Source organism: Dendrobates tinctorius, unplaced genomic scaffold (assembly GCF_039654945.1).
Source record: "Dendrobates tinctorius isolate UK_male_01 unplaced genomic scaffold, ASM3965494v1 ptg000019l, whole genome shotgun sequence".
Taxonomy (NCBI): domain Eukaryota; kingdom Metazoa; phylum Chordata; class Amphibia; order Anura; family Dendrobatidae; genus Dendrobates; species Dendrobates tinctorius.
This window is the reverse complement of record NW_027361687.1, coordinates 32,423,224-32,436,171: the sequence shown is the minus strand read 5'-3', so window position 1 is coordinate 32,436,171 and position 12,948 is coordinate 32,423,224. Positions and strand designations below refer to the sequence as shown.

Here is a 12,948-nt window from a genome sequence, read left to right as displayed (position 1 = left end):
AATATCAAACACTACCCCAAGTATTGGCATCGTTAACCTACACTCCTAACATCATTATCCTGCCTTCCCTCCCAGGGAGTCAATGACTGGCCATCTTTACTTACTCTCATTATTTCCGGGGTCCTGAGTCTGCTGGGGTATCAGGGTGTGCTCTTTGCTGGGCACCTGATCAGGAAAGCCGTATATGAATGACAGATCTTTGATGTCAGGAAGGTCCTGCTTCCTCGGATCTCACACTTACCTGAGTAGTTGCGGCTCCATCTGTGGAAGGAATAAAAGGGGGATTAATGTCCCAAATTATCAGGATGGGGGCTCTGCTGTCTGACCGAAAAAGTGAGAGAATTACAGTTGCCACCAGGGGAAGCTAAGGACACACAAATCTACACATCAATTCCTGAACTAACAGTGAGCTCCCTCTAGTGGTGGCTGTATATACATCTGTATAAAGTGAGCTACTCCTAATGGGTGCATATATACATCCATCTGTATACAGTGAGATACCTCTTGTGGTGATTGTGTAGGAGATTAGTACACTGTGAGCTCCTCCTAGTGGTGACTGTGTATATACACATCGGTACACGATGAGCTCCTCCTAGTGGTGGCTGTATATATGCATCTGTATACAGTGAGCTTCAACTAATGGTGACTGTGTATACACATCAGTACACAGTGAGCTCCTCCAAGTTGTGACTATATATCTAATACTAGCTGAAGAGCCCGGCGCTGCCCGGGCATAGTAACTAACTGTGGTTAGTTATAGAAAATTATAATTATCCTCCATCCCATAGTCCCGTGCCCATATACCCATCATACATATCCACGATCCCATAGGCCCGTGCCCATATACCCATCATACATATCCTCCATCCCAAAGTCGAGTGCCCATATACCCATCACACATCCTCCATCCCATAGCCCCATGCCCATATACCCATCATACATATTCTCCATCCCATAGTCCCATGCCCATATACCCATCATACATATCCGCCATCTCATAGTCCCGTGCCCATATACCCATCATACATATCCTCCATCCCAAAGTCGAGTGCCCATATACCCATCATACATATCCGCCATCTCATAGTCCCGTGCCCATATACCCATCATACATATCCTCCATCCCAAAGTCGAGTGCCCATATACCCATCACACATCCTTCATCTCATAGTCCTGTGTCCATATACCCATCATACATATCCTCCATCCCATAGTCGAGTGCCCATATACCCATCACACATATCCGCCATCTCATAGTCCCGTGCCCATATACCCATCATACATATCCTCCATCCTATAGTCCAGTGCCCGTATACCCATCAAACATCCTCCATCCCATAATCCCGTGCCCATATACATATCCACCATCCCATAGTCCCGTGCCCATATACCCGTCAAACATATCCTCAATTCCATAGTCCAGTGCCCATATACCCATCACACATCTTCCATCCCATAGTCCCGTACCCATATACATATCCGCCATCCCATAGTCTCGTGCCCATATACCCGTCATACATATCCTCCATCCCATAGTCCAGTGCCCATATACCGATCACACATCCTCCATCCCATAGTCCCCTTCCCATATACCCATCATACATATCCTCCATCCCATAGTCCCGTGCCCATATACATATCCTCCATCCCATAGTGCCGTTCCCATATACCCATCATACATATCCTCCATCCCATAGTCCGGTGCCCATATACTCATCACACATCCTCCATCTCATAGTCAACCATTATGACATCATAATGACATCATAATGAGCGGCAGCGGGGCTTGCAACCTTTGATGACATCAGCGTCGCCATGGCAACCATTGTGACATCATAATGAGGGGCGGGGCTTGGCGCGCACACACTGCTTCCCCAGTATGCAAATAGGGGCATTGTGACATCACAATGAGGGGCGGGGCTTGACACACAAACACTTTTTCCCCCAGTAGATAGATAGGGGCAAAATTGTTTGGTGAATTGGAACGCGCGGGGTTAAAATTTCGCCTCACAACATAGCTTAGGACACTCTCGGGGTCCAGACGTGTGACTGTGCCAAATTTTGTGGCTGTAGCTGCGACGGTGCGGATGCCTATTCCGGACATACAAACAAACATACACACACACACACACATACACACATACATACACACTTTGAGCTTTATATATTAGATATAAAGCTCAATGTGGGTGTGTATGTATGTATGTATGTATGTGTATGTGTGTATGTCTGGGATTGGTATCCGCACCGTCGCAGCTACAGCCACAAAATTTGGCACAGTCACACGTCTGGACCCCGAGAGTGTCCTAAGCTATGTTGTGAGGCGAAATTTTAACCCCGCGCGTTCCAATTTACCAAACAATTTTGCCCCTATCTTCTTAATGGGGAAAAAGTGTATGTGTGTATCAAGCCCCACCCCTCATTATGATGTCATAATGGTTGCCATGGCGACGCTGATGTCATCTTAGGTTGCAAGCCCCGCCACTCATTATGATGTCATAATGGTTGACTATGGGATGGAGGATGTGTGATGGGTATATGGGCACTGGACTATGGGATGGAGGATATGTATGACGAGTATATGGGCACTGGACTATGGGATGGAGGATGTGTGATGGGGATATGGGCACTGGACTATGGGATGGAGGATATGTATGACGGGTATATGGGCACGGGACTATGGGATGGCGGATATGTATGATGGGTATATGGGCACGGGACTATGGGATGGAGGATATGTATGATGGGTATATGGGCATGGGACTATGAGATGAAGGATGTGTGATGGGTATATGGGCACTCGACTATGGGATGGCGAATATGTATGATGGGTATATGGGCATGGGACTATGGGATGGAGAATATGTGTGATGGGTATATGGGCATGGGACTATGGGATGGAGGATGTGTGATGGGTATATGGGCATTCGACTATGGGATGGAGGATATCTATGATGGGTATATGGGTACGGGACTATGGGATGGAGGACAATTATAATTTGCTATAACTAACCACAGTTAGTTACTATGCCCGGGCAGCGCCGGGCTCTTCAGCTAGTATATATATCCACACAACTAGCAGTAGCCGTGGAGCGTACCTACGATGCCCTAGACCCCTCGGCACAGCCGGAGAGCTAACTCAGCCTAAAGCAAGAAAGGGGAAATCTAAACTGCCACGGAGCAGACCCCAAAGGAATAGATAAATAGATAGCCCCCAAACATATATTGTCGGGGAGACAAGATGAAAACACAAACGCAGGCAGAAAAATAGACTGAGCAAATGATGGGGCCCAGACTGACTAGACAGGACAGGAAAGGAAAGGAAAGACACTGTCTTGCAATCATGCAAAAAACCCTGAAAAAAACAACAGGTCTGATGCTCAAAAAACACTGACGTCACACGACTTCGCCCCACTATAGCAGCACTCTGGTATATACTGAAAGCAAAGTAAAAAGAGACCAATATAACAGGAGACAGAACAAACTGACACAAGCAGTAACATATGGGCGGTGATCCAGCACAGCCCCAGCAGGAGCAAGCTGACCAGCACAAAGCAGAGATAGAAAAAAACAGATCAAATGCAAAAAGACTAGCAAATGAACCACTTAGATGAACCATGCAGGAACAGAGCAGGAGACATCAGACGTCAGAAGGCACAGGAAGAAAATCACCAGCAGGGCTTGAAGGAAGTCAGCTGTCTTAAATACTCCAGTCAGAAACCCCAGATCTCCAGACGTCATTATCATTATCAGGTGGCAAGCCTCTGTCAGTCTGACCAGCTCCACTACCTCCAGTAACCACCAGAGGGAGCCCAGAAAGAGAACTCGCAACACCTCTGTCAATCTGACCAGCTCCACTACCTTCAGTAACCACCAGAGGGAGCCCAGAAAGAGAATTCACAACAGAGTTCCTCCTAGAAGTGACTGTAAATATACATCTCTACACAGTGATCTCTGCCTAGTGGTGACTGTTTACATACATCTGTACACAGTGAGCTCCTTCTAATGGTGACTGTATATACACATCTGTACACAGTGAGCTTCCCCTAGTAATGGCTATATATATACATTTTTACACAGTGAGCTCCTCCTAGAAGTGACTGTATATACACATCTGTATACAGTGAGCTCCCGCTAGTGATAGCTGTATATACACATCCGTATACAGTGAGCGCTCCCTAGTGTTGACTGCATATATACATCTGTATATAGTGAGTTCCCCCTAGTGGTGGCTGTATATATACATCTGTCAATTGTGAGCTCCCCCTATTGGAGGCTGTATTTATACATCTGTACACAATGAGCTTCCCCTATTGGTGAATATATATATATACAGTGGGGAAAAAAAGTATTTAGTCAGTCAGCAATAGTGCAAGTTCCACCACTTAAAAAGATGAGAGGCGTCTGTAATTTACATCATAGGTAGACCTCAACTATGGGAGACAAACTGAGAAAAAAAATCCAGAAAATCACATTGTCTGTTTTTTTTTCATTTTATTTGCATATTATGGTGGAAAATAAGTATTTGGTCAGAAACAAAATTTCATCTCAATACTTTGTGATATATCCTTTGTTGGCAATGACAGAGGTCAAACGTTTTCTGTAAGTCTTCACAAGGTTGCCACACACTGTTGTTGGTATGTTGGCCCATTCCTCCATGCAGATCTCCTCTAGAGCAGTGATGTTTTTGGCTTTTCGCTTGGCAACACGGACTTTTAACTCCCTCCAAAGGTTTTCTATAGGGTTGAGATCTGGAGACTGGCTAGGCCACTCCAGGACCTTGAAATGCTTCTTACGAAGCCACTCCTTCGTTGCCCTGGCGGTGTGCTTTGGATCATTGTCATGTTGAAAGACCCAGCCACGTTTCATCTTCAATGCCCTTGCTGATGGAAGGAGGTTTGCACTCAAAATCTCACGATACATGGCCACATTCATTCTTTCATGTACCCGGATCAGTCGTCCTGGCCCCTTTGCAGAGAAACAGCCCCAAAGCATGATGTTTCCACCACCATGCTTTACAGTAGGTATGGTGTTTGATGGATGCAACTCAGTATTCTTTTTCCTCCAAACACGACAAGTTGTGTTTCTACCAAACAGTTCCAGTTTGGTTTCATCAGACCATAGGACATTCTCCCAAAACTCCTCTGGATCATCCAAATGCTCTCTAGCAAACTTCAGACGGGCCCGGACATGTACAGGCTTAAGCAGTGGGACACGTCTGGCACTGCAGGATCTGAGTCCATGGTGGAGTAGTGTGTTACTTATGGTAGGCCTTGTTACATTGGTCCCAGCTCTCTGCAGTTCATTCACTAGGTCCCCCCGCGTGGTTCTGGGATTTTTGCTCACCGTTCTTGTGATCATTCTGACCCCACGGGGTGGGATTTTGCGTGGAGCACCAGATCGAGGGAGATTATCAGTGGTCTTGTATGTCTTCCATTTTCTAATTATTGCTCCCACAGTTGATTTCTTCACTCCAAGCTGGTTGGCTATTGCAGATTCAGTCTTCCCAGCCTGGTGCAGGGCTACAATTTTGTTTCTGGTGTCCTTTGACAGCTCTTTGGTCTTCACCATAGTGGAGTTTGGAGTCAGACTGTTTGAGGGTGTGCACAGGTGTCTTTTTATACTGATAACAAGTTTAAACAGGTGCCATTACTACAGGAAATGAGTGGAGGACAGAGGAGACTCTTAAAGAAGAAGTTACAGGTCTGTGAGAACCAGAAATCTTGATTGCTTGTTTCTGACCAAATACTTATTTTCCACCATAATATGCAAATAAAATGAAAAAAAACCAGACAATGTGATTTTCTGGATTTTTTTTTCTCAGTTTGTCTCCCATAGTTGAGGTCTACCTATGATGTAAATTACAGACGCCTCTCATCTTTTTAAGTGGTGGAACTTGCACTCTTGCTGACTGACTAAATACTTTTTTTCCCCACTGTATATCTGTATACAGTGATCTCCCCCTAGTAATGGCTATATATATACATTTCTACACTGTGAGCTCCTCCTAGAAGTGACTGTTTATATACATCTGTACACAGTGATCTCACCCTAGTGGTGACTTTATACTTGCACCTGTACACAGTGAGCGCCTCCTAGTGGTGACTATATATATATATATATATATATATATATATATATATATATATATACACACACACACACACACATCTGTATACAGTGAGATCCCCCTAGTGGTGTATGTATTTACACATTGGTTCACAGTGATCTCCCTCTAGTGGTGACTGCATACACATCTATACACAGTGAGTTCCTCCTAGTGGTGTCTGTATATATACATCTGTATATAGTGAGATCCCCCTAATAATGTCTGGATATACACATTTGTATACATTGAGCCACCCCTAGTCGTTGCTGTATATTCTTCTGTATACATTGAACTACCCTTAGTGCTTGCTGTATATACACATCTGTATACAGTGCACTTCCCCTATTGGTGGCTGCATATATGCATTTGTTATACAGTGAGCTCTCACTAGTGATGGCTGTATATATACATCTGCATACAGTGAGCTTTCCCCAGTGGAGGCTGTATATAGTACACACATCTGCATACAGTGAGGTTCTCCTCATGGTGGTTGTATATTCACATCTGTATATATTGAGTTCCCCCTAGTGGTGGCTGTATATATATACACATCTGTCCACTGTTAGCTCCCCCTATTTGTGGCTGTAGGTATACATCTGTACACAGTGAGCTTCTCCTAGTGGTGACTGTATAAACATCTGTATACAGTGAGATCCCCCTAGTAATGTTTGTATATACACAATTGTATACATTGAGCCACCCCTAGTGGTGGCTGTATATTCATCTGCATTCAATTAACTACCTTTAGTGCTGGCTGTATATATACATCTGTATTCAGTGAGCTCCCCCTACTGGTGGTTGCATATATACATCTGTACACAGTGAGCTCCCCTTAGTGATGACTGTATGTATATATACATCTGCATAGAGTGAGCTCCTCTTAGTGGTGACTGTATACACAGCTGTATACAGTGAGATCCCCCTAATAATGTCTGTATATACACATCTGTATACATTGAGCCACCCCTAGTGGTGGCTGTATATTCATCTGTATGCAATGAACTACCCTTAATGTTGGCTGAATATATGCATCTGCATACAGTGAGCTCCCCCTACTGGTGGCTGCATATATGCATCTGTATACAGTGAGCTCCCGCTAGTGATGGCTGTATATACACATCTGTATACAGTGAGCTCCCCCCTAGTGGTGACTGTAAATATACATCTGTATATAGTGAGTTCCCCCTAGTGGTGGCTGTATATACATCTGTACACAATGAGCTCCCCCTATTGGTGACTATATATACATCTGTATAAAGTTATCTCCCCCTAGAGGTGGCTTTATATATACGAAACCAAACTTAAGCACACAGGTTAAGGGAAAAAAAAAAAGGTTACATGTGCTTTTTATCTGTCATGATCCAGCATGGATCATGACAGTACCCTCCCCTTAATGAGGGACCTCTGGACCCTCAAGATTGCTCCTCATCAGGGAGCCACCTACAGTGGGGACGCCCAGGTCCAGAGTTCACCCCAGCAACTACCTGCACGTCAAGTTGATGACAAACGAGCACCGCTGGTATTGGCAATGCATGCTCCGGAGTCACCACCCATCTCCAAAGCGCCGATCTGGGGAACGAGAGGTGTATGGGCAAGTATGTGGGTAACTCCAGCTGGTAAGTCTCCGGGCCCTGGATAGACGACACCAGATATGGCCCGATCACCTGAGAATTCCAGACCCATGCACCACACTTCCACTGGATGTTTTTGGTGGCCACCCATACATGCTCGTTCACACACAGGTCCGGACCTGAACGTTTATTGCCACACATTCGTTTGTCAAAATAGGGTGAACTCTTTCTGGAACTGACAACAGAGGCGTCCCCCTGTGTCACCACACTCACACCCCCCGCAATTCACCACAGGGTACACCACCCTCCAACCCCTTCCACCACGTGGTCTGCGCCTCCCAGGGTTGGCTAATGGCGAGGGTTGAGCCTTGCCCCTACTCTCCTGCAGCCCCTCCGCTGCTCTCACGGGAGAGGATGGGGATGTTAGTAGAAAGACGGCAGAGACAGTAGCCCCTAGGCAGCAGCCCACACACGACTGCTCCCAGTTGACTACTTCCCTAGTCTGCCAATCTAAGACCGGGTTGTGTTTTTTAGACCAAGGGGGGCCCACAACGATAGGTGCTGGATTTCCCTCCAAGACGTAGTATGGCTGGGACACATCCTGATGTCCGCTATGCAGCTCAATGTCTTCTACGACTTGGTTTAACCCCCCCTGGCTCAGTGGGACAGAGTTAATGGCCTGGACGCTTATGAGTTTGTCCGGGATCTCACCACTCAGACTGTGAGTCTGGACAAACTGAGCATCCACCAGACTGACTTCTGCTCCACTGTTCACAAGCACCGGTATGCCCTCAGGTACCTCGTCAACCATCACCTCTGCTGACATAGTACCTTTTGAAGGCGAGGAGGAAATATACACTCCCAGGTCGTCTTCCTCCACACAACCAGGGGGGCACGGCTTCTCTGATAGTACAGAAATTTCGGCGTCAGTGCCAAGGACTAAATCATTAGTCTGCTCACTACAGGGACGCACCCCTTCACCTTGGGGAACACCAGGCAGCACCATTGGGACACCGACTCCACCCACCTGCCTGGGAACGTCCGCCTGTATAAGCAAGTCCTGCTCCCCAGCAGGGACTCCATGGCACATCCTCGCCAAAGCCGTATATGGCCCCTCTAGTTGAGACAGAGGATAAGCCTCAGACCCATAATTCCGCTGAAACACATCATTCAGCTCCTCACTAACCTCAGTGAGGGCCAGCAGCAACTGCTCCCTGGTCTGAACTTGGCCCTTGGCTCACCAGAGAAAAATGTATGGTTGGTGATGTCACGTGGACCAGTCCTGTGTGACGCGACCAGCAGGCCGGTAACTGAAAAAACAAGACACAGCACGTGAAACTGTCCTGTGTGACAAGACACGGGAGAAGGGGAAAATGGTTACAACGGAGGGCCCTGCGATAGGGAGCGGGGACGTGGAGACCTCCTGCACTCCCCTGAGTAAGTGTCCCTCACACTCCTAACGTTCCCTAGGCGGGTTCCGCACCGGGCGCCGATCAGGATACCTGTCACCCTAGCACACCCTACACCTATCCCTTGCTAGGGAGCTGGGTGATGCAGGCACTGGCGCCACCACTGTACTAATACACACCAGGAAAAATACAGACAGGAAAACACCACTTAGCTTTGCTCTGTTGCTCTTGCTCCCAGCAACAGAGTCCACCACCAGAATGCAGCTTTCCTCCTGAATAGCTGCCATCAAGCTTTGTCAGAGCTGCAAGGAAATCCCCTCTGACTCCTTCCACAACAGGGCTCTGACTGAGTTGCCAGGACCTCTCTCTAGATCCTTCCTCCACCAAGGATGGTTGAAATGAACACTATCAACAACAGTGATTGCAACACCTGACACTCTTTTATAGGTAAGAGCCAGCAATCACACCTGCTTTATAATCACATGCACTAAACTAAAGAAACCAGAGTGCAATGATGCTCACCACCACCGGGGGCAAACTAGAACAAAAAACACCACTGTGTAATAATCCTAATGGCCACCGGGGCAAAACCAAACTTAAGCACACAGCTTAAGGAAAAAAAAAAAGATTACATGTGCTTTTTATCTGTCATGATCCAGCATGGATCATGACAGACAGGTTCTGGTAGTGGGAGACTCAATTATTAGGGGAACAGATAGGGCAATCTGTCACAAAGACAGGGATCGTCGAACGGTGTGCTGCCTACCTGGCGCTCGAGTCCGACACATCGCTGATCGGGTTGACAGATTACTGGGAGGGGCTGGTGAGGATCCAGCGGTCATGGTGCACATTGGCACAAATGACAAAGTTAGAGGTAGGTGGAAGGTCCTTAAAGATGATTTCAGGGAATTAGGCTGTAAGCTTAAAGCAAGGACCTCCAAGGTGGTATTTTCGGAAATACTTCCTGTACCACGTGCCACGCTAGAGAGGCAACGGGAGATTAGGGAGGTTAATAAGTGACTCAGGAATTGGTGTAGGAAGGAGGGGTTTGGGTTCCTGCAGAACTGGGCCGACTTCTCAGTTGGCTACAGGTTCTACGCTAGGGACGGGCTGCACCTCAATGGGGAGGGTGCAGCTGTGCTGGGGGAGAAAATAGCTAGAAGGTTGGAGGAGTGTTTAAACTAGGGACGGGGGGAGGGTATTCCTTTTATAGGAGGAAGACAGTGCAGATAGAGACCTGGGCACAAATAATGAAATTGGGGGTGGGGTTAGAACAGTTAATAATTTAAGAAAGAATAGAGGTACAGAGAGATACATAAAGTGCACGTATACTAATGCCAGGAGTCTCGCCAACAAAATGAAGGAATTGGAGTTAATGTTGTTGGAACATAATTATGACATGGTGGGGATATCTGAGACATGGCTGGACGAGAGCCACGACTGGGCGGTTAATTTACAGGGCTATAGTCTGTTCAGAAATGACCGAACAAATAAGCGAGGGGGAGGCGTGTGTTTATATGTAAAATCATCCTTAAAACCCATCCTGCGTGATAATATATATGAATCTAATGAAAATGTAGAGTCCCTGTGGGTAGAGATAAGGGGAGGGGGGAAAAATAATAAGTTACTGATAGGGGTTTGTTATAAGTCTTCAAAAATAATGGAAGCAACAGAGAATATCCTCATAAAGCAAATAGATGAAGCAACGACTCAAGGAGAAGTCATTGTTATGGGGGACTTCAACTACCCTGAAATACATTGGGGAACCGAAACCTGCAGTTCCAGCAAAGGTAATAGGTTTCTGACAACTATGAGAGACAATTACCTTTCACAACTGGTTCAGGACCCAACAAGAGGGGGGGCACTGCTAGACCTAATATTAACCAACAGGCCAGACCGCATATCAAATATAAGGGTTGAGGGTCACTTGGGTAATAGAGATCACAAATTAATAAGTTGTCATGTATCCTTTAATAAGATGTGTAGTAGAGGGGTTACAAGGACACTAAACTTCAGGAAGGCAAATTTCCAACGGATGAGAGATGATCTTGGTGCAATTAACTGGGACGATATCCTGAGACATAAAAATACGCAAAGAAAATGGGAGACATTTATTAGCATCCTGAATAGGACCTGTGCACAATATATACCGTATGGGAATAAACATGCTAGAAATAGGAGGAAACCACTATGGCTAAATAGAGCTTTAAGGGGTGCAATCTAATATATAAAGCTCAAGTGTGTGTATGTATGTATGTATGTATGTATGTGTGTATGTATGTATGTATGTGTGTGTGTGTGTGTGTGTGTCCGGGATTGGCATCCGCACCGTCACAGCTACAGCCACAAAATTTGGCACAGTCACACGTCTGGACCCCGAGAGCGTCCTAGGCTATGTTGTGAGGCAAAATTTTAACCCCCCCGCGTTCCAATTCACCAAACAATTTTGCCCCATCTACATAATGGGGGAAAAAGTGTGTGTGTATCAAGCCCCGCCCCTCATGATGTCATAATGGTTGCCATGGCGATGCTGATGTCATCATAGGTTGCAAGCCACGCCACTCATTATGATGTCATAATGGTTGACTATGGGATGGAGGATGTGTGATGGGTATATGGGCTCTGGACTATGGGATGGAGGATATGTATATGGGCACGGCTCTATGGGATGCAGGATGTGTGATGGGTATATGAGCACTGGACTATGGGATGGCGGATATATATGATGGGTATATGGCCACGGGACTATGGGATGGCGAATATGTATGATGGGTATATGGGCATGGGACTATGAGATGAAGGATGTGTGATGGGTATATGGGCATGGGACTATGGGATGGAGGATATGTATGATGGGTATATGGGCATGGGACTATGGGATGGAGGATATGTATGATGGGTATATGGACACTCGACTATGGGATGGAGGATATGTATGATGGGTAAATGGGCACGGGCCTATGGGATCGTGGATATGTATGATGGGTATATGGGCACGGGACTATGGGATGGAGGATAATTATAATTTGCTATAACTAACCACAGTTAGTTACTATGCCTGGGCAGCGCCGGGCTCTTCAGCTAGTAAGAGATAAAAATAAAGCATTTAGAGAATTAAAGCAAGTAGGTAGTGATGAGGCATTAAAATACAGAAAATTAAATAAATTCTGTAAAAAGCAAATCAAGACAGCAAAGATTGACACAGAGAGACTCATTGCCAGAGAAAGTAAAAATAATACCAAAATATTCTTTAACTACATAAATAGTAAGAAGCTAAAAAATGATAGTGTTGGCCCCCTTAATAATATTCTGGGTGAAATGGTGGATGAGGATGAGGAAAAAGCCAATATGCTAAATGACTTTTTTTCAACAGTATTTACACAAGAAAATCCCATGACGGATAACATGATCAGGGATAAAAATTCTCCATTAAATGTCACCTGCTTAACCCAGCAGGAAGTACAGCGGCGTCTAAAAATCACTAAAATTGACAAATCCCCAGGCCCGGATGGGATACACCCCTGAGTACTGCAGGAATAAAGCACAGTCAAGGATAGACCATTATTTTTAATCTTTAAAGATTCCATAATAACAGGGTCTGTACCACAGGACTGGCATATAGCAAATGTGGTGCCAATATTCAAAAAGGGGACAAAAACTGAACTTGGAAATTATAGGCCAGTAAGTTTAACCTCAACTGTGGGTAAAATCCTGGAGGGTTTTCTAAGAGATACTATACTGGAATATCTGGAGAAGAATAACCTCATGACCCAATATCAACATGGATTTACAAGGGACCGTTCCTGTCAGACTAATCTGATAACCTTTTATGAAGAGGTAAGTTCAGGACTGGACCAAG

General features: G+C 45.7%; 1 protein-coding gene across 1 annotated transcript in view; it reads right to left on the bottom strand.

Annotated features, from left to right (window-relative positions):
* Positions 1–12,948, bottom strand: part of IL6R (interleukin 6 receptor) — a 73,756-nt gene that overhangs the window by 1,493 nt on the left and 59,315 nt on the right. Inside the window, exons 7-8 of the mRNA XM_073566841.1 lie at positions 242–261; positions 105–165 (exon numbers count right to left, since the gene is read on the bottom strand). Of these exons, the coding sequence (XP_073422942.1) occupies positions 105–165; positions 242–261 (81 nt within the window). The remainder of the gene's footprint in view (positions 1–104; positions 166–241; positions 262–12,948) is intronic.